This window comes from Dreissena polymorpha, chromosome 4 (genome assembly GCF_020536995.1).
Source record: "Dreissena polymorpha isolate Duluth1 chromosome 4, UMN_Dpol_1.0, whole genome shotgun sequence".
Taxonomy (NCBI): Eukaryota; Metazoa; Mollusca; class Bivalvia; order Myida; family Dreissenidae; genus Dreissena; species Dreissena polymorpha.
Window position 1 is genome coordinate 136,164,731 of NC_068358.1, and position 23,914 is coordinate 136,188,644.

Here is a 23,914-nt window from a genome sequence, read left to right on the forward strand (position 1 = left end):
CGCGGGAAGTTTTATTTGAATTCTATTGGACGCTAACAAAGGTCACGTAAAGTGAAAAGCTGGCGTAGTCAGCTCCGCCGAGAAATACGGTAACTCATGCAAACATCAGACGCAACAATATCGTTTACAACATATCTATGTTCCTATTTGCAAGTCACAAATGGCCCATGCAATACAGCACACTATACGACATTCTATTCTAACATTAATAATTCTGATAAACCCCTTGCTGTTGAACAAAGTCCAATATCACATCATAGCAGAACTTGTACTGCATCTGTAAAAGACAATGTATATGATTGTGAAAGCAGGAACCGTTTCGTACAGTGAGTAAACTTCATTTCAAAAAAGACTTTCTTCAACTACTCACAAAACTACCCAATCGATTCGTTAAAGTGCAAGTGTATTATGTAAACATGCCTTGCTGCGGATTAGAAGGCTATTTTCGTGCACCATCGTCTTGACTGATTGTACAATGTTGATCCGCCCATTCTGTTCTAATATGCGATAAATCTCGTTCAATAAAACGGCGACGACTCCGCATTTCCGATATCCACAACTGCAAATAATTGTTTTTCGGAAATAACATATCGATTATGTATTTCAAACACTGTAAGGACAAAATACTTTCATGTACACTTGACCTATCGATATTTAATTAATTTGGTGAGTATTCCAAGTAGATTACATTTGAACATGCTTTACAATTAATTAAAAAACAACATTTGTATCTTAGCTCTACTAACCTGTCCAATATCAAAATCGGTGTGTCCTCTGTCAGTTCGGATTGCCAGGTGTACACCGCACCTATCATCTCAAGCAATGGTTTCTTGTCTGTCGGTATATCTACTTCTTTCCACGAAGTCAGCACGAAGTGTTTTATCGTTTTGTCGCGGAAAGTCTATTGTTATATATATATATATATATATATATATATATATATATATATATATATATATATATATATATATATATATATATATATAAAGTAACTAAATAAGTAAACAAAGACAATCATGCGAACGTGTAATAATTTGAACTAGTAAAAAACGATTAAATAATCATTATTTTTCAAAATACCTCGTTGGTCATGGAATACGTTATTTCAACAAATCCATTTTTGTGTTCCTCTTTGATAGCAGATAGGCCTTTTAATGCATGTGTCCCGTCTTTTCTGTTTATAAGTAGGTGTTTCTAGCGTTGTAAACAGAAAGTATTAAACATATGTAAGGATATATTAGCATTAACATGATATATGTGTTCGGTTAAACATGATATTATTAATTACTGACGCCGTAAGGTGGGATACATGGTAAATTAATAAATATATTGCGAACACTAAGCTCAGCTAAAAATATGTTTATATTTATCTATATTGTTAACGAGCAGAATTTTGTAATTTACGGATGTTAAACATTTGACACAAACAATATATTGCAATAAAAAATCATGACTCTATTGGTAAAACAACGTACCATTTTACGCTTAAACGAACACTTGAACAACCCCGATTTTTATATAAAATAACACTATCTAAAATACGCAAGTAATATACCAGTTCGATATCACCCGAAGCAAGATCAATCAACGTTTTCGAGCCGAGCTTTTTGAGACGAGACCAAAACATAGGCAGCTGTTGTTCGTTCGGTTTGCGAAGCACAATTGTTCCCGTAAGTCCATTGAATGTCTGTGCGATGTACGTAAAGAGTGGCAAGATTACAGCGATTAAATTTTTTATTAACAACTATGTCTGATTTTATATTGATTACGTGGTATGTCACTTCCATTATTTACTGTTTAAAATACTAACAACTAATACAAGCACGTATTGGTTTACATGCACTATCCCATGTGCCACATAAGGCTATTACACTGGTTATTACATTTTTTACGTTTGATCCATGAACACTATAAAACTTGAACAAAATAGTAATACCTTAAAATATCCATATAAACTAACTTAACTGAAACGTTAAGTAAACTTAACTTACATGGATATTAATTTCATCTGGTGGTTCACTCTTTCTTTGCTGTTGTGGTCGATATACATCGACTACAAATACAAACCAACATACATGTGTACTTTATATCTTCACATAAACTGGATGGTGAAGTGTTTTTGTGTTATTGTTGCATTTCAAAAAAAGGTAACGCTTCTTACTTTCAGTCACGTGTGGTCCACTATTTCCATATTCTGCTTCCGGTCTTGCCCCTAGTTGCAAATGTCTCCCACGACTTTCAACACTTTGTTTTAACAACTGAAATTCAAAATGCACAGTGCAAACAATGACATCTGGGCAATATTTCATTAGCAAGTTGGCGACATGTACGATTTAATATTTGAATAATACGTCTGACAATTGAGATGTATCTCGAAATATTTATTCAGTAGTCCATATGATATCGTAACAAATCGTTCCATATATTCCAAATGCAGACACATATGTATTTTTAATATCGCCCGTATGTGTTGAATTTGATGTTATTTAGAATTGTTTATGCTCAATTAATTTGAGGAATGTGCGTATGATAATGTTATTAGTTAGCTGATGAGATGCATTCAAGATTTCTTTTTTAAAGAAAAAAGGCATGTTTCAGTTTTCTTTCATGATACGATATGTGAGTTTTGTTGACGATTCATATTACATTAAACACGTGTATGTATCGGTGTACTGTGGTACTATTAAGTTGGCAATACATAAATCTGTTATACGGCTATGTTAGTTTAACATTGTCGTTTTATTAACCCGAAACACCTGAGTTCCTGTCAAATTACAAGTCTTTTTTAGGTAAGAGTAAAAGGGACGAAACAGGCAAAACCGAAATATTGGACAACCATAAATTTAAGGTGACACTAGTACGAAAATAAGTCAATGCTTATTCATAATCAAACAACGTATGCGTCAATAATACTGAACAAATTTATGTAGGAATTGCCAAGAACATTGCCTCCGAATAGTCCAGACACAGCCAGTATAGTAGACTGCAGAAAGTCGGACTGATCATTTTTCTGTATAAAGTCTAATACTTAATGTTTAAGATTATTTTACTTCTAACTGTTTTTCAAGTCGGGTGAGTGTCGAAATACTATCTTTTGCGTTCATGAACCGGTGGACACTTTCGAACTGTCTTTTCATCACGTGGTGTGTCCCCACCAGGAGAGCTTCCGCCAGAGCCTCGTGTAGGTAGGCGTATTGTTCCTGTATACAGACGAATAAAGTATTAAGGCATAAAGTTGTAAAATACAATAAGCGCGTGCATGTTCAACATTGAATGCGTACTGTTCTCATACATTTACCTGAGATATATAACGTCCTTTATTCTTTCTAAAGATATTGATGGAAACACATGCTCGATACCATCACAGGCGCCACTATTTGATCTATAGCTATGAATTGTTTAGAAGTAAATAGCACATTACCTTTGTTTGAACCATGCTGACCCTTTGTTCACGTAATGCTTCGACAATCTGGAATGGTCTTACACAGCTTTCAATTTGCGCTTGTGAAATAAGATTGTCGAGAGCAATAAATGTTCCTGTTCGCCCAACACCTGCGCTGTTAATACAACGCGTTATCTTCGATGAGATTCAACGAATATTGAGTAGCATTGTTTCTAATTCTAACAACAACAGTATGAATTTAAATCAAAATACATGTATCAATTATCTTATGTTTGAATGTGTACTGGTGTACCTGCAGTGAACAAGAATTGGTGATTGGTGCTCCTCCTGAGTATTCACCGCTCTCCAAAAGTCTACTAGGCACCAGGCCGTGTCAGGAACACCTTTGTCTGGCCATGACTTAAAATGAAACTGTTTTACCAGCCTGGCATCATGTCCCTGTTTACATAAATTAATACTAACGAATACCGAAAATGTTTAGGTACACATTATCAAACTAAATTATAAATGTTCGAAGAAAAGCTTGTATATCTTTAACATATTTCTCGTTCAATACAACATGTATCGAATTCAATCAAATACTTATCCACGGTAGACATGTTACAGTAACGACAATGAATTAAAACAGACCTTCTTGATTGTGAAAGTCCTGATGTTGTAATCAAACATCTCCTCGACATCAATGTACTTGACGTCAATACGTCCGTACTTGCACACACTATTCAACTCCTCGGGCCAATATTGTAAGCATTTCATCTGCATTATAAACTGTTTTGTCAAGCACTGTACAATTGTATTAACTTAAAATAGATACACTATCAACGCGTCTTTAGCAGTCTACTTTAATATGATGGCCAACATATGAATCAACAATAACCGCATATCAGGCATTTGCTTGTAATATGCTCATTTTTTTTTGTTTAAATTCATATGGACCGAAACTTCAACATCAGATATAAATCGCATACCGTTCCCATTTCAATCAAATTTGTCAGCATCACAATCTTGTCTACTCTCTGTTGCCATATCATAGACCAGAAGTCAACTAAATTTTTCTCTGTCGTCCCTTTTAAAACAGAATCGAAGAATGTATGTTATACTTATCGGTGAGCTAATATTAATTAATATTAAAATGTATTCTGCGACATTATTTTTTAAACCGAAAGGAAATAATAATTTTAAACAAACGCGAAATACACTAGTATGACCTTTTATAAAAGCATTATAATGTTTTTATTTACCCTGTGACGCGATGAATTTCTTTGCCTTTTCAAAGCCCTAAAATGCAAACAAAATCTAAATAAAGTATCAAATTACGAATTATTATTCCTCTATTCATAGTTCTTATTTTTTCTTGCGTACATTCTCTCTTTAAGCGTAACTGATCAAGAATATCTGTAAAAATTAGGAGGAAGAAGAAACTCGGATTGATCATAATGAAGATCAGGATGATAATGATTCAACCGAAATAAAACATGTACGTGTATATAGCTTGCGTTGATATATTCGGAATCTCCATCAATCTCTTTGGTCAAGGGCACACGGTTATGGTCGTCTGAAAAGAATAGAACTTTCCAGTTTACCCTGCATTACCGTTACTTAATCAAACGCCATTTTGCTTTTAAAATGAACTCTCATGAATATTGTAAGTTCCCCCAAAGCAAGGAATTGTCACATTTAGGTTACGATACTGTATTTTAAGTACTTTACCTTAAATATCTTGAGTTAATGGACTTGACAAAATGTATTCAAAAAAAAACTAACGTACATGCATACATCTGCTTGTAGCGGGTCTTTCCTCTGTTTTCTTCGGACGATGCTACATCATGCTTATGAATAAGCCCGCATCTGAATTTCTACAATACAATAATGCTAATGATGCGATATGGTTTATAAAGACATTTAACTACTATTTAAACTTTATACTGCGACTGTTTCTTACTTTGAACTCTTCTTCAAAGAATGTTGAACTTTGACACTTCTCGTGAATGTAGTCCCAGAGTTCATGGATTTTTATACCAACGCCAAGTGGTGTCCTGAAGCTGTAATAATCATTGTCATCACAGGGAACGAGATTTTCTTTGCCAGAAAATAATCGGCAGACGTCTACAATTCAAGAAGACATGTTGTAAGCATAGTTGCAGCAAACGAAGTCATATAACTGAATATACTGCAAGATTTTCAAAGCATAGGTCATGCTATATTTAATATAAAGTTGTATAACATATAAACTTGCTTGTTTATATAAATCATCATTTTGAAGATGCGTATACGCCCTTAGATTATTTGTGATGTTATGTGTAAACTTATATGTGCAGTAAATCGTTCATAGTTTTAACTAAATAAGTTTATGATGATGTCTATTGTTCAATACATAGTCTTAGTTTCGCTTATGCTTGTGGAAATCTAGCACGAAACATATTAAGCTATATGAATGTATATTTTGAAAATATGTGCACATGTACTTTTTGATGCGACTTCCGCTTTGTATTGTACTAAGACGTTTTTGCCATCATTAGTCCGATTGATATGATCAAATCCATTGTTGAAACGTGCCTCTATCTGATCCGGTAAAGATAATTTAGAATGTCCTTTGGCGCTGAAATTAAATCAATTACACGATTTGACAGGAACAAGATCTTTATTGAACAATCAAATCAATAAACTTCGGCGACTATTATTATTATTATTTTTAAATGCAGCAGTAACTTACGCATGAAGTTGTTGTCGCCTGTAATATACGGTTAGAAAAGTAATTCCAATTATGATTACAACAGCTACGATGCAACCACTAACAACTCCAATCGCGTTAAAGGTTGTACTGCCTCCTATCTGTTCGTGGGCTGAAAGAATACATGGATAAAATTGTACTTTAGCTATGTAACCAGCTGCATATTGTACATATGGTATTTTCATATGTGAGTTCAGTGAGTAAAAGTACAAGCTTCATGGGGCTTTCACATGTAATCCATAAACAGAATACATTCTTACGTTTACAGAAACCATTTTCCATCCTGTACCCAGCGTGACATTGAAGAGACATCACACACGATCCATTGACGGGATTACATTTGTCGCAGTGACACTCCATAGAACAGCTCGGTCCGTAGAAACCATGTTTACAGGCTGTGTTACAAAAATAAAAGAAAAACAAATTGAATAAAGTGCTTAATAACAATCTATAAATCAAACAATTGAAATAGTAACATACCAAATATGACTTCGCCCTTGTGGTTTCAGCGATGTATTTTTGTCATTAATGTCGATAGTTGATATAAAAAAATTATAATAAGTCTAGAACAAAAATTATTAATTGTAAAATGCAAAATTTTGTAAATTTTTAACTGAGGATAATAAAACTCGCACATGAACAACTTTATATCCGCCAAACAAAACATAAAAGTTTGATTGTTGTACGTTGAACGGTTTATGACGACAAATATGCGACTAGTGACGGACTGACAGACATACAGAAACATATAGTAATAACAGATTTTCCCCGCATACTTTGGGTTAGTTATTATTAACGAGACTGGTAGATCAGAGAAAATTCATATGACCACTCATTTAGAGTAATGAACCATATGTTGGAAATATGTCACATACCGACAGTTTCTTTAAAAAAAGAAAATCAGCGTTGATATAAATGTTTATGAATATAAAAAATAACCTGACAAAGATCGTATCCCCGATTTTTGCTCATCGGCTATCAACAATAATTCCCGATTACCAGATTGTTCGGACATCATTACTCAAAATTTTGATTGAAAATCGCTGTATCAGTTGTAATATATGATCCGTATATAAGTCTTAACAAATAGTACAGCGCGACCAAGATTTTACCATAATTAGCACATGCATTGAGTAAAGTTCTGCGTTTGTATAAACTCAGCCGCGCTTTATCGATAAAAAGAAGCTCAGTCGTTGGAGCTGTTTTTCACACTCCCAAGCTTGTATTAATTCCTTTGTTGGTAAGACACTTTCAAAGTGAAATACTATTTGTACACATTTATGAGAGGAAATATAATATGATTTAATTTGATATTATATTTTACGTATATATTTCAAACATATACTATTAATTCTGTATCGTTCTGGTAATTATAAAGCATGAACAATTTAGTATATGGCAGATATGACGCGCTGATGCAACTTACTACATACTACTTCACTGGCCGTTAATTATAAGTTATACGAATAAATCATTAAAATCGTTCATAAATACTTTAAACCGTTGTTGTAAGTTGCATTCCCTAAACCACAAATATATTCGAAATTCTACTGGAAGTCACTTTCCCGCTACATTTAATTATCGCAATAAATTTGTGTCCAAACCCATATTTGAAAACAACGCCGAAAATGAAACAAACATAAAACGCATTCAGAGCTGTGGACCCATTTGGATGCACACTTTTATATAAGCGCCTTAAAGTGTCATTTGATCACATTTGATCAAAAACTATCATTAGACATATATACTTTAAAATTAAATACACTGCTTTAGTTAATAATGTTTGTAGGAAACAGATTTCCACAGAACTAGTGAGCCAATAGCATCAAGCACTGTCACTGTTTTCCTGAAACATCACAAGCATGTCGCTTAGTCCGACGACATTGCTAGTTCGGTTTTATAATCTTTAGTTATACAAAAGACTTATGATAGTTTTTAAGAGATGCCCGGACAAGATAATACTTCAAAGAAACAAAGAGCAATAACTTAAACACTTTGTTAGCGAGGGTTTAGCTTTAGTGCATTTCACTTCCCACAATTCGATATATCTTCCTTCAAAGTTTAAAATTCAAACCTATTATATATTTCGAGATATACCCCGACCAAAACGAAAAAAACAGCTGTCGGCGCCCTAACGACCGGAAAAATAAATACATGTAATTTATAAATAACAATGCGCTGCTATCTTCAAAGCAAGAGTTATGGTTCTTTAGCAATGCTCTTAGGTCATGATGTTTATCCGATTCTAATTAAACACCTCTTATTACTTGTGAAATGAAATCAGGACTCTCTTTCATTATCACAATTAACAAACTGCAATAACTCTATAATGTGGAGGAAATTGCTGTGGCAATTATTCTCGGTATTTGCTTTAAGAAGATTTAAATCCAAATGAATTATCACCAAATCATTATTTTATCATCGCAGTGCGGGGGGGGTATCATAATGAGCTATAATGAAACCCCAAAGAAAGAACAAATTACGTCACGTTAACAGTCCCATTTTTTATGCGAAATGTATAATCTATTTTAAAAGAGTATAACATCATAAACATGCCAGTTATTTTTAATTCCTGGGTAGACTTATGTTGATAAAACCGACAGTCAAGTAACTGTTCATGTCAAAATGAATACTTATGACAAAAAAATTTGTGCGTTTGTTTCAACATACCTAAGCTATAAATATACGTGGCCGAATCGGGACACAATGACCAATCGGACATTCGCCGGAATATAGTAATGTAACACTGCCATTCTGATGAGCTATGCCATGGCCATGATCAAATGCTCGGGAAGCTGATCCAGCATTTGAATGGCTAAATTATTTAACTGCACTATAGACATACTTATTGAAATGTCTATTTAATAAACATGTATAATGTACATTTGCATTTTTTCTTTACATAAGATAAAATTGAAAAAACAATACGAATGAATTAAATATCGCGCAAGCATCATTCTTGTATCTTATCTTACCAACGCTACAGTTACTGTTAGTCCACCCAGGCTCACATTGCTCATTCGAGCAGTTACCGACGACATGGTTACAGTTGGCACCGTGTAGGCAATGACACTCTGAGGAGCAGTTCAAACCAAATAACCCTTGATCGCATGCTGTAAATGGACAGCAAGATGCAGTCATGAGTAGCTATGCAATTAAAGTAAATCTATACTCGTGTCACGAAATAATCCAAGATTCAGATGGACATTTATGTCATTATACGCGTTTTTCATGCAAAGACAGCATTGTAAACACCATAGAAACGATAAAATATAACGTTGATACGTTTTCCTTGTTCAGCCGTGAAAAAGGCACTGGGTTATCATTACAAAAGAGAACTAAGAAGAAATGTACTGCAATAAATAAATACATTTTTAACTGTAGCTCTACATCAAGTCAAGATGTAGCAGATATAATAGCGCACACAATGTCACGTACAATCTATAATAGCTTTGACACATTAACGAATGTAAGATTTATTTTTATTCATGAATAATGGATCGAATACAGGTAATTTAATCATGGTAAGTTGCTAACATATTATAATTTTCGCATTTATCAAGTTGATGGTCGACGGCTCTGATTGGCGTTATGTTAATTTCTCTCGCTAGCTTGTTAAATATAAGACGGTGACATATTGGAGATGACTGTGTTATTGCAATATCGAATAATCTACATGTATTGAGAGCGGTACTGAAAACCATCATTACAAACGTATATCTTGTTATCACACATGCAAACACGTTATGAGCTATTTGGTATTATTTATCAGTGAACTAATTTCAATCGCATAAGTAAGTGAAATTCCCATACAAGTGTTATACATTTCAATGGGAAAACGTTCTCAATTAGTGGTTATCGTTCATAATCTTGATTATTATATAGTTAGTCTTACTTTCATTACATGCGAGTCCTCTCCAGCCGTCTTTACATGTAGCAGTCACACAATTGCCCGTGACACTTTCACATGGTCCCGAAAGACAATGGCACTCTTTGGAACAGTTTACACTGTACTTTCCGGGTAGACACTCTGGAACAAATAACATGTTGATTCATTATTTTAGCCTACTTGACTGTTTAAGCACTTCATGGATACTCTATATCGATATTTGTCTGAAACAAAGTCAATAAACGCAACAACAGAAAAGTATATTTACTATTACACATGTAGTTATAACGAAGAAAATAGCGATGATAAATCAGAGATCTATACGTATTTCGTGAAAGAGGCATTGGCTAAAAACTTCAATGAATAAAAATGTACATTCAAATTAAAAACACCGCACAACAGTAAACAAAACTAAGAGATAAATCTTATTCTTTAAACTAATAAAATGAAATGTTAAGATTTATTCATTCGGGTCTACTTGTTGGAAATTTATTCACCATTATATTAGCTATTGTTTAAGGTAAAACCTTAGGCCTAGACAGCTGGAACAAAAATTAAAACATTAAGGAGGTAACTTTACACGCTGATAAATATGATTGTACTGTTTCAGCACTTTTGCGGTAATACGTTTTTAATTTTTAATTATGCGCAACACTAGGTGCAATAATATCGGTGTGAACAAAATTATATTGGTCCTAAACACAAAGCCCAAGTTGACATTTATTTACATACACACAAAAACTAATACAAATAAAAAAATCGTACAGGACGTATATTAGACATCTTTGTTTTATGCGCACGTACTTGAAAACTATATAAACAGCCATATAAGCGAAAAAAAATGATACCCCGTCCCCTCCCATAATTTAAAATTAAATCGCTCCGCAAAGTAATAAAGTAATTTTTCGTGGTTATAATACTGCTTTACAAGTATCAATTGCGAACATATCACGTTACTGTTGCGACGTCGTGTACAGCCACTGAACGTTTCGTGTATGAAACAAAACAAACTTAAATGGTTAATTATTACCATAAATCAAAACGACAGTCAGCTTTAAAGCACTTTACCTGCTTGTCGGTATATTATTATCTCGCATATAGTCATATAGGTATCGATATCTTGTCCCGTGCCACCAGAAACTCGTACAACATCTAGTTCACTTGGAGGAGCCAGAATTGCCCTCGCAGACCGGTTTTGAATATTGAGCGCTCCGTCCTGATGAGACTTGTTCTGTCTTCCCAGTGACAATTTGATGTTGTCAAACTGAGTGGTTACTGCAATAAACAAGTATACCTACCTTAACGGTGCACATTTAGGAAACATTGACTTAAGTAGATAATAAAACGTTTAAATAATCTTTGTTCCTTGATATGACTCAATATGACCAAAATAAGTTTATGTTAAACAAAGTTAATGTTATCGTTTAAAAAACCAGTTGTAAAATAGTGTCCATAAAACACTAAATAATAATGATAGTGTCAACTGGAAAAAGTTACGTAATCTTACATTAGATGTGAAAAAGGCCAGTTATATAAAGCCATTCGTGAGGAGTTAATACACCAAATATGATTTTTGACGAAATCATGAGACCATTTTTGTGACATTATTCGATAGTGTGCAGAAACATCGGTTCCGATGAAATCGTATAGACCAAACTTGAAACAATTCTGGACCAACAAACTTACCGCTCTACAGAAACGCACGATAAGAGCAAGCGATACATGAATAAGGGACGGACGGCCATGAAAAACAAGCGCAAATATTAGACACTAAAAAATTAATTCCGGCATAGGCGAATCTGCAGCAGCTTGACACAAATATGGAACCGGAAAATAACTCGGACACAGTGTGTGAGCATCTGTGATGCGATATCACGACATCACAAAGCAAAGCAAGGCGCTGAAGTTGTGTTCAATGAATCTGCATATCGGGAGGAAATGGTTAAACAATTCAGCGGACGCTTCAAAATCCGATGAAATGTGGAAACAAGCTGTAATGGTGGCAGTTTATTATGCATTTTACAAAATCACCATTGATCCGGAAATGAATGTAGATCCAACCATAGTACAGTCATGCATACAAACATTGACCAGACGGAAAAGCAAGTCGTCCAGATAATAGTACGCATGAACATTTATTGCATTGTTCCATCACTCTAGCTCAACTACTGTCTATTCAGCAAAAGCATGTGTGCTCTGACAGTTGCTGGCGACATGGTGCTTGTGGCGGTGCAACACGTGCACTGAATTTAATGCTTTATATTCGGTACGATTATTAAAAAATGGATCCGATAACATCATGTCTTCGTTGCATATAATAGACAAACAACTTCAGAGTCAAACAACCAGCATAAACCGCAAGATCTGATCCCGTTTTAATAGCAGAAAAATTCACACACTTTCATATCTAACCTTAACATAAAAGCAATACGCTTCAAAAACAGGAACATATCCATGAGGCATGGATGTCGCAATTCTTGTTAATGTATAAGCAGCGTCACAATTTCTTGCAATGTTTGACATCACAAATGAAGTGATCACTGCTGTGGGATAAAGTCAGTTAAACCAATAGCGTTTTAGTCTGTATAAGGATCATACTTACAAGCGTCTGAATAATGAAGGCATTCCAATTCATACACAAGTGTTATCTATGCAATAATGTGGGATTGTAATAATGGTGCATTTCGTTTGGTTCTGTTATTCTAAAAAGCACTCCGAAAGCTGTTATGGGATATTATCTATGCGTGCATTGGAAATTCATTGATTAAAATCGACCTTCAAGATCAAACCGTTATGTTGCTGAAAATGTACTCAAAAAAGAAATATAAACGTTTAGGTCAATCTTGCTATAACGTTGTAATTCAAATCTCAAACTGCTATGCTGACTATTAAGTTGAAGTCTAGATTTAGATGTGCATGCAATTTTCTGATCGTATCATTTATAGTTTTAAAGGACAATAACCAAATCACAGCCTTTCCAAATGTTGTCTCACTACTGGTACTCTTCAATCAAGCATTATAGCTATTCGCTGCTTAGATATGTGTTTTATTTCATTTTACTTCCGTATAAGAATACACATATAATCTATGGGAAGTGGCTAGTGTAAAAGTTTAACGTATTGCATAAAAGCGTATATTAATAGGTCTATAATATTCCATCAATATAATGTATTATTTACATATAAACGTTTCTATTATTATATTGATTCTGATTTCTACTTCATTATAACGTCTGGTCATTGTATGCGTTATTTCTATGCTTGCATGTGCTCTTTCACTTGTATGCATTAGTGTAAATAGTTTATATAAATATGTTATGCTTCTCATTCTTTGAGAAAATTAAAAAAAAAACAATTATAAAGCGGATTCTACACGGCAATCGGGTATGTTAGTTTCAAACATATCATATTAATGTGTTAATTGATATCAATGCACCTGCGTAATTTATGTTAGTATTGATATAGCGTATATCTCTACACACCAATATCTGTACGCCCCAGAACTACAATCTCTTCCACGATATAAGTCTTGTCCAGTGTCAGCTGCACCCATGCCGGTCTTTGTAAAGCTGCGCAACATCCACAATCGTCAGCACTGCCTTGGTTATTTTCAATACCATCTTTGACCTTATCTGCAGTCCAGTCCTTTGACTTTTTCGAGTCCTTCCATGAAGTTCCGTTTGATGTTACCGTGATGTGCGAATTAGGGATCCGAATCTGGACTGAAGTACATACAAGAAGCTCTAATTATGAAAAGTAACTTTAATATATTGAATAATATGTTTATCGTGCACCGTGTATGTGTATATGTCCGTTAAATATTGTAGTGTATTCTATGTATTTCGTTGTATAAGTTAGCATATGCTTATGTAGCGAATGTCTTTTTAATGTTGTTCGCACACTATATAAGGAGTGATGTTATCATGTGTAGAAAAGCAGGATTTGATGAGATACATTTGAAGCAACTTCTGCATAACAACTTGAGAATGATGCTCTATTGTGTTTGTGGTCTTGCGGATACATTAGTAGAACTTATTTATTAAAGTTCTACTTTTATGAAGGCTCTCCCAAATCGGCTGATAGGCAAAATATATTTATTTCGGAGATATTAAAAATATGTATGAAAAACGAATCAGTGTTTATAGGACATGCTTTATACAGTGGATATAAAGTTCCATATAATGCGCGACCATTTCTAGGTTTTTTGGTATATGTCGTTACTGTTATACGATTTGCATAGTCTAGTATATTCATTTCAATTTCAATAAATCATTGTGGACATATTCTCGTCAAATTGACACGTTTAACCCTTGAAAATGAACTCAAATTATTTTTAGTTAAAATACTTACCCAGGTATACGACACTAGTCAATTGATTAGTAGAAAGTAGCTTCTTAATAATTGGTCCTCGCATGCAACAATCGGTAATTCATTCAAAAGTCTATGGTATAATTAAATATCAAATTAGTAACGCGAACAGGCATTAATATGCCGAATAAGACGCTGACGAATTATGTTTAGTTAGCATTCAGTCGATCATATTATTGATGATAATGATGATGATGATGATGATGATGATGATGATGATGATGATGATGATGATGATGATGATGATGATATGATGATGATGATGATGATGATGATGATGATGATGATGATGATGATGATGATGATGATGATGATGATGATGATGATGATGATGATGATTAGGAGGAGGAAGTGGAAGAGGAGGAGGAAGAGGAAGAAGAGGTGAAAGAGGAGGAAGAAGAGGTGTCATATGATGATAAAGTTACCTGCAGCTGTGCTCTCTTTCAATAAAAATCCAACTGTAAGCAAAACAAGCCATTCTTGTGTAGACATAATGAAATTAATTTCTCCTTGAAACACCAACTAATACCGTTCAAATAAGTATTATAAAGGCGCGTGCTTTTCGGTTAAAGCGATTTTGAGTAATATTTAAAATACGAATAACGCAAGCGTGTCCTGTTAAGTTTAAGCGATTTCGAGAACTGCCTTCTATAGATTTGAAGATACTACACAATTTAAATTTAGTCACTTAATAGTTACGAAACTTCCTTGTTCCCTCCTGTATGATAATCAAAGCGCTGAAGACACATCTCAAGTTTTAGTTAAACAGAGCACATCCGATTTTATTGTGATGCTCAAAAGCAAATGTTGCTGAAGGCACTACAATTATTCGCATTGAATAACAGTAGAAACAAATTAATTTTCAATTGATTTTTTACCTTTTTCATCTCAAGTTTAAATTCAACACAACCGATTTGATTTTAGTGTGCCTGTGCTTTAAATCAAATGTTGAAAATGTGTGTGGGCATGTATGCTCCGTATGTATGTTATATAGGTATGTAAGTACAATTTAACGAATTAACAGGCCCCTTTTTAGACTTCTTGAAAGGAAAGAAAACATAAGGAACCTTTATTTATAAGAACCAGTCAACAATAAATAAAAATGTCGCCGGAATGTCGGATTCTTATTGTTCTATGAATGCAATTTAATAATATAAATTCGCTTTGCATTTGTGTCGTAATACAGTCTAAACAAACTAGAATGCATTATACGATAATTAATGAACTGATATAAAAACAATAATCCACTAGCAAAATTGAACGCACGAATTCGGTAGACATACCGACACTGCTCTTGACACTTTGGTGTTAATGCGGTGTCACCCTAGGGTCGCCCTTAAGTGCAAACAGACTCTGGCCCAAACTTCGGCATTGAACATGACCCAGGGTTTTATATAAGTGTTGCAGTGATACAGCTTTTTGATCAAAATACTTTCTGGCCGTTGTGTATCTTTAGTATAATTATTGTTTGATTAATGTTCAATTTTATATAAATTAACAAGTGCGATGAAGAAAAATTATAAATGTGCACAATACTATTATTTGTATTACCCGAAAAAATGCTGAGTAATAGAATAATTAGGTCAACTCTGCATTCAACTATAGGTTCTTCAAAAAAGACTTTAGCCTCATTGCTGTTAGATTTGGCTATTCAAACATCGAAAGCTTAACAAAAGCGAAAAAACGACAAAATGAATACGGAACCAGTTCCCTATCATTTTGAGGAATGAAAATCAGGTAGTAGCGGATCAGGTTGGGCATTATTTTCCGTTTTCAAACGAGAACACTTCTAATATAACTAAAAAGTTAGAGTTTATAATTATTGAAAAGAGTACTTAAAGTATCCTTCAATTACCTTAAGTTGAGCGGTTAAAGAAACAAGTAAAATAATTTCTAAATTGATGCAAACAATGCCGCAATAAACGATATACATTTAAAGATTAATTTAATTTGCATTAAATCCATGCCAAAATTGTTTATTTACAGCGTGTTAAACCATGCAAAATCGATAGTTCCATACACATCCGCAAATTACATACAATACGCGCGTTGTCAACCTTGAGTCGAGACGTCACATCCGAAAGCGAGATTACTCGATTGCAATAGGCATGAGGTCAACAAAACTTCGAAAATTGGATTCACTAATCAAAATTATAGAAACTAAAAGATTAATTTAACTTTTTTTTATAACTTCTACTTACAATGTTGAGTGAATCAAATTTTCGAAGTTTTACAATACACAAGATACTACACATATTATATATTTGTACATTGCTTCATTTTACTTGCATTGACGTCTTAATGAAAAGTTATAACGTTTAATTATATGCCTAAGAAGATCAGATATAACAAATCTGAAGTATTCGTACAGTGTTACAGTGTTTAGGAGGACAACCGTATGTATATTACAAAGTATTGTTCAAAAAAGTATTTCTTGCTTTTAACGCATGTTTAACACATTTTGCCAACATTAATAGCTCATGTGTGTAATTACCATTTAGTAATTGGTGAAATTTATATACATATGATTTATTGTAATAAAATGGTTTTATATCTTTCTTTCTGATAGTGATATATTTAGTACATTTACATACAAAGTGGAATTCATCTTCTTTATCTGTTTCGTTACATAATAGGCAATGCCGTTCGTTTCTTGGTGTGTTTTGAGAAGCATATCTACCAGTCTGTATTCTAAGTGGAAGAACTGACACTCGTAATTTAGTAATGTATGCCCTCAGAGATTTAGGAATATGATCAAGGTAATGTTCATATACAAAAACAGGTTTAAATACACAATACATGTCCAGAACCGGGCTGTTGTCGACAATCCTATGCCAGTAGCATCAAAAGCATGTGGAAATCCAATGTGTCTAACAGCCTTTTAACATAAGTAACCCAATTTATATGTCCCCTGTGGCTATCTTGCAGCGCTTGTAAATATACACTTTTTATAATAATATTATCAGTATTTGAAAATTTCAACCAGTATTTTACAATTCTAATAAAACGATTAATAAATAAGGATGTCGACCCAACTCCCCATATACTGCTGCATTACAAGTGTTTTGTTTCACAGTCAGCAATCGTTTGCAGAATTTCAAATGTATTCGTTCTATTTCTTTTGACTTTGTGTTGCCCCAAACATCGCATGCATAGTTAAGAATTGAACCAACAAAAGCATCAAACAACTGACATATCGTTTTGGGTTTTAAATCAAATTCGTTACATTTAATTCATAAAATATTTAGTGCTTATAGTGCTTAACCAGCTAGATATTCTTGGTTTAAAAAGAAGTTACCTGTATAATTATAAACTGTACCCAAATAATTAAAATCATTGACAACCTCTATTGGTTGACTATTATATGACCAATGTTCTGATGGTAAAAGACGGCCACGTTTCCATAATTTTAGTTTTAGTAATATTTACCTTTAGTCCCCAGGTATTGCAGTATTCAAGTAAACTGTCCAAATGAGATTGTACTTCTTCAGGCGATTTACCTATAATTGCCATATCGTCAGCAAAAAGCAACAATATTAGTATAATATCATCAATGTGCAAACCGGAAGAGGGATTATCTTGTAAAAATAAGTCTAGGTCTTCAATAAATAGCGAAAATAGTAAAGGCGACATTACCTTCCATTGACTTAGGGCGACAGCATAACTAAAATATTCTAAACAGGTTGTACAATGCCTTACACGAGATTTTACATATTGAAACATATATTTGAAAATTATTCGCAGTTTGCCTTCAATACCACACTTGTTTACATAATGTAATGTTCTTAAAATGCACTTCCAACGACTTCTTTGTACTCATTCGGATTATTTATTTCATATGTCAAATAGTTCCTTTCTTCTTCTTGTTTTAAAAAAATAATTGTGATATCAGAGACTATAGTAATCAAGTGATCTTTAGGATGAGGCCAGATTTGATCCCAAGGGCATACTTTGAACAAATTCAGTAGAGGAATATTAGACAATGCTACGCACCAAATATTAAAGCAAATTTAACTCGCAAACAGTATGTGAATTTTGACAAAATTCATCACATTCTCAAAGTTTACTCGCATTTCTCAAGCACGCAATTTTAACGTTGAACCCTATCCTAAATAACGATTATTGCTTTATCTTGTATTTCAACATTTAAAAATTTAAAATTCCACATAAAATATCTTTTGACACATTCTGATTTGATTTCTGATTTGTAATGTAACTACACATGGAGCTATATTTACCTATGTACGTATGTCTCTTATGATAGACTCAGGTTAATTTTCATTCTCAGACTCAGGCTTACAAAACTTAATTTACGAAACATAAAATGGCATGTCTCAGACTCAGTAAGGTAAATCTCAAATGCTAAGTCTACCATTTTTAGACTTACCTTATGTTTTCTAAATATTTAAACCTATTTTAAAATGTTTATAAGATGTTTTCATCGCATAAATTATGTTTTCATTACTAATACAAGGGTATACATATACATATGCTATCTCCATGCAGAGTTGTCGTTCCCTGCTCTAACATGCAACCTCTGCCATCTTTAGAAAATCCTACAAGATTTGGCAGAATTTTATTTATTTATTTGTTTAAGTACTATATTATGAGAGTTGTATTCATTCTATTTTATATTTTGAAAATAGTGTATACATTTAGGTTGATACTAAAAAAGTAGAGTAACATATTTTAAAAAAGTAAAGATAACAACGGTAAAATTAGCTACACCTGGCTAGACTAAAATCACTTGGTTTGTTGTGAAGGCAGGGATTTGATCCAGCTATGCATGTTCCAGTCAAATCTCTGCGCGGAGGTTTTTCTATGCCGATGTTTTCTGCAAATGGTAGCGCATCGGTTCTCAAAAAATAATTGTACAGACTAGTCGGTGGGTCAAGATAACTTTTTTTAGTAGAGATTTTTAAAACATTGTGAATATACATTATACTGGTAGTTGTATGTGTTTCTTAGACATTAATGAAATAGAAATAAACATTCATTTTGAATGTTATGTAATACTTATTAATCTAAATATAAAGCACTATAAATAATGTACATCCTTTAATAAGATATAGGGGTGCGCCTGAATACATAGGTACATCTGTATGTCGGTCGGTCTATGTTTTACTGGAGTTTCAACACAACAATGTTGTGTGCATTTGGTAATGACAAGTGCATCGTTTTAATGCCCTTTATTCGTAGATTAATAAAACAATTCGACAACAGTAATACATTATTATTCTCCTATGCACGTATTGATGCATTTTCAATGAATATTAAAACGATGACATTAAATTTTTGATAATCAAGTTAAGACGCACCGTCATATTGCCTAACTTCTGACATAAGGCAAAAAAACGTCATAATTTTTTTTTCATTGCAGTCCAAACGCTTTAGTGAATACGAATCCTGAGTCTATCTTTTGTAAGTCTGAGTCTGAGTCAAAGTCTGAATTTTATTTTTATTTAATAGTATACGTCTCAAATCGTATTTGTTTAAATCGTTCGTTCAGAAAACAGCGAGCGAATATATTCAAACAATATCAGACCATCTGCCCGTAAAGCATGCAAAGCGTAGGCGTATTGATAGCTTAATTCAAACGTATAGAATTTGAAGTTCTTTCCTAGTGTACTAAAGTTAAATAAACATATGCTAATTGATGTTTCACTGACCTGGACTTGCATTTTGTCGGTACTCAAAGAGACACTTTACTTAGCCAAGATAATTATACCCTTCAATATGCCAATTATCTCAACTATCAATCTGTTTGATTGAATCAGTACCGACGGACGTATTCAGGGCAGGATGTGATTTAACAAATATCCGACTGTTCAGGAAAAACTGCTCTTTTAAAGACATAACAAAATATTGTACTAATTCAATGACATAAAGCAAGTATATATAATCATATATGGATATATTACCAACAGCATATCCCATATAATTATGTTTTATAGGCATAAGTACCATAATAAATTACTATATTGCATTAGCAATGGGGTTAAACATTAAGATTAAATAAAGATTCGAACATTCTTCGATACACGAATGCGATGTAGTTGAATTTGCGAATACCAATTTTTCTACTGCTTCAAATGTTTTTATTAATAATTGTTTTTTTATTGAAAATGCCTTTTAATTTGTTTAAAAAAACGTCAATACATTCATGACCTTCTCGCGGGCAGTGTTTGTTGAGAAATCTTTAATGCTGTACTGATACAACCAAGAGTCATCTTACAATTTTGTAATGATTGCGTTTGCAATAAAATAGTATTAGATAAGGAGTCAATTTTAAGTAACATAGCAAAAACATAGAAAAAAACATATCATGGTTAACTTTCATTCCAAAACAAGGCCTTAATTCATTCAAGTAACTGGATGTGTATGGTACTTTATTTGAACATTATCACAATTTTTTATCTTAGTATTGATCTATGCAAACAGGAATATTTGAATGACTGACAAGAAGTTTTGAAATCAATAAATACATATAACCATTTAAAGAAGCAGTAAGCAGTCTGCTAATTTGCTATTTTTATATTATAATGTATGTTGTGACCATTAAGGGACCTTTTCACAGATTTTGGCATGTTTTGAAGTGTGTCATTAAATGCTTTATATTGATAAATGTAAACATTAAATTTTAAAAGCTCCAGTAAAAAATTAAAAATACAATTTAAAAAAGGAAAAAAAAGTAGCCCGCAGCAGGGCTCGAACCAGTAACCCCCGGAATCCTGAAGTAAAAACGTATTAGCTAACTGAGCTATCCTGCCAAGCATACATAAGTTGCGTATTTAATACGTTATATAAGCAATCTTCGTAGTTTCACAAATTTAAACGACAACAACAGAACTCTCCAAATTATTCAATCGTTTCGCGTTGCAACGCTTTATAATTTTTAGGTTTTGAAATCGTCAAAAGATGCATATAATGGCTATATTAGACCATGGCAAATGTTCAGTAATACTGTTTCCTCACAAATATCATAACTAAACCGGAAATTTGAGAATCTGAAACAACTTTTTCAATTTTGTCAATTACCAAACCGTGAAAAGATCCCTTTAAAAACCGTCATCAAAAAAACAATATTACAGTGTCTACGTAATATGTTAGCACCGTCAAACTCTGATGGCAGATTTCCGAATTGTCCGGAATCTTTCACGAATCTACGGTGGAAATATTCAATCATTATAATCTTAAGCCTATTTGAATCAATACAAACATTTTTTTCTGATTATCAGAAAGTGTATGACGCTAATCATCTCTTATGCGCATGAGCAGCAATTTACAAGTCTAATAGCGCACAGTTTTGTGAGTCATAGATTCGTTACTTCAAGAAGCGTATCCAGTTTACCCAGTTTTAACTGCCCAATTTTACATCATGGATGTGTGTCACAGCACGGCGACGTATGGCATTACTCCGTGCATGTAAAACTGTGGCCAGAATACCAAAATATATGAAGTTGCTTGGCTGGAAAAAACAAATGAGAAAAATAAACGCATAAAAGCAGAATAATAGTAAAGCTATTATAAATATGCTCTCTCTTGAAGGTCACGTGATTTTTAATTTGTGTTTTATAGCTTTATACCTTACATTTCTCTGACAGAAATACTTGTTTAGTTGTGTTATAGTAGGCAATACACGATTTATTTCACCCACAGCATGTTATTACGTGACTCTATATAGAACACATGCTAGACATGTTCAAGATTATCATTCTGAGCAAGTTTCCTCAATATTGGGTGAAACAGTTGACAACAAAAGACGCACGACGACGGACGCCAAACACAGGATGCTACTCACCATACGGGTATGCAGTCCCACCCAAAAACGGCAGGACAGCAATACATGGGGTTTTTTTTTGTAAAATTGTGTAAGGTTTGGCCAGATATTTCAACTTTAAAGTATCAATTATTCAGTAAAACACAACTTAAATAATTTGAGTAGTCATACACCTATTAAATGCATTATTTGGTGTGTGTTTGTTTTATTGAAGACCATGTGTTTATGTCTATGCATATAATACTATGTCCTAAAAACAGTTACTGTGTTATGAATTTGGATGTAATAAATTCGTATAAGTGTAACGAAGGTACAACAGACACGTTTATTTGAGCTTAAAAAGTAAAAGCGTTATGCGCGTTTCGGTAAGCGATTTTATTACTAAAGCATCATGAAACCAAAGTATCTGTTCAAAAATTTGGTAACATGTGTTATCAACGCGCTGAAGGCACTGAAGTTGTTCGCTATTGCATGATTTAAGGCGCAACTCATTTTACAAAATTGATCGCAACTTTGAAATGAACACACGCCATTGAAATGTATAAAGATTGTGTCTTAACGCACGGGTCGAGATGTTTGTGCATTTTTATCATCCTGTTTATTTATAGAGATAAGACCAACATGGCCCTTTTTGACGTTCTTAAAGTATAGAAAGTATGATGAAAATGGTTATGACAACTGAATATAAAGACAATTTGCAATCAACATCATATTAAATGAATATTGTTGGGATATCTATTACCTTTCTCACTAAGAATATAATATCATGATGGAAATTCCCTGTACACAACTCTTTTTTTTTTTGACACCATATACAAATTCAAAATATACAATAAGATAATTGATGAAAATAAATAATAAATAAATCTGAAAGCAATACTTTTTACTAACGAATTAGGCAGTCATAAAGACAGCCCTGTTGACCCGTACTTTGTTGTTAATGCATTACTTGTCACCCTAGCAGTTCACACGGTGTCAACAACTCTGACCTAAACATGGTTATATAGCACTAATGCGCTTTTTCGGCATAGCTGTTTTACCCAGCTTTTTTCCTTAAATGACTTGTACATTACGCCAGCAGACACGCATGGATATATTCGAATATTTCATAGGCTGATTTACGATAAAAACCTCTGTTTTGGCTACATCACTGTGCCTGTGCTCAGCACAAAGGATGTATTGTTCAGTGTAAGGAATTCCAGAATACTCTATGTATGTTCAAATGAAACAAATTGTGGCCCAGTAACAATTTCACGTAAAAATCCATCTCGCAGAATTTCAGGGTCAGTACTCGTTCACTAAATCGTCCGGTGAATATATAATTGACTATCGATAAACACCGTTTGTCTTTCAAGATGAGAGAAAAAACATTACCGAAGTAGAAAAGTGTCACGATAAGAGATAAATCGTTAAATTATCAAACCACATAAGTTTGCCGTACTCGGTCAGCACGTCCGGGAATCGTTCCTGAACGCCTGGATAGGCTGCCCTTATTTGTAAGTGTGCTATTTTGAATTCAATTTTGTATCAAAAAGCATTTTGCTAAAATGTGCCATTTACAATTCGCGATGAGATTTTTAATGACCCTCGTCATTCGAAAATGGGTCTTATTTCATATACGCCCATTATATTTAGTGCCCGCTCAGCATGCGCATCTCTCAGTCTGGTCAGGAGAAACATAATAAGACCATATCACATTGTGTGATTTTTAAGATAACTGCAACGCCTCTGACCAGCCTGTTCC

At 33.5% G+C, this 23,914-nt stretch overlaps 1 protein-coding gene across 1 annotated transcript; it reads right to left on the minus strand.

The window, feature by feature from the left end:
* Window positions 1–205: 205 nt before the first annotated feature.
* On the minus strand, window positions 206–14,955 carry LOC127878828 (receptor-type tyrosine-protein phosphatase epsilon-like). The gene is made up of 24 exons (XM_052425353.1): window positions 14,816–14,955; window positions 13,505–13,744; window positions 11,092–11,298; window positions 10,030–10,164; window positions 9,110–9,247; window positions 6,395–6,529; window positions 6,117–6,246; window positions 5,869–6,002; window positions 5,346–5,509; window positions 5,172–5,259; window positions 4,885–4,958; window positions 4,645–4,681; window positions 4,372–4,469; window positions 4,034–4,159; window positions 3,696–3,841; window positions 3,422–3,557; window positions 3,051–3,200; window positions 2,162–2,258; window positions 1,992–2,053; window positions 1,556–1,687; window positions 1,081–1,194; window positions 747–901; window positions 421–559; window positions 206–277 (listed from the first exon to the last, which is right to left on the minus strand). Exons 1-24 carry the CDS (start codon window positions 14,880–14,882, stop codon window positions 206–208), a joined length of 2,976 nt encoding a protein of 991 aa, XP_052281313.1. The 5' UTR covers window positions 14,883–14,955.
* Between the last annotated feature and the right edge of the window lie 8,959 nt (window positions 14,956–23,914).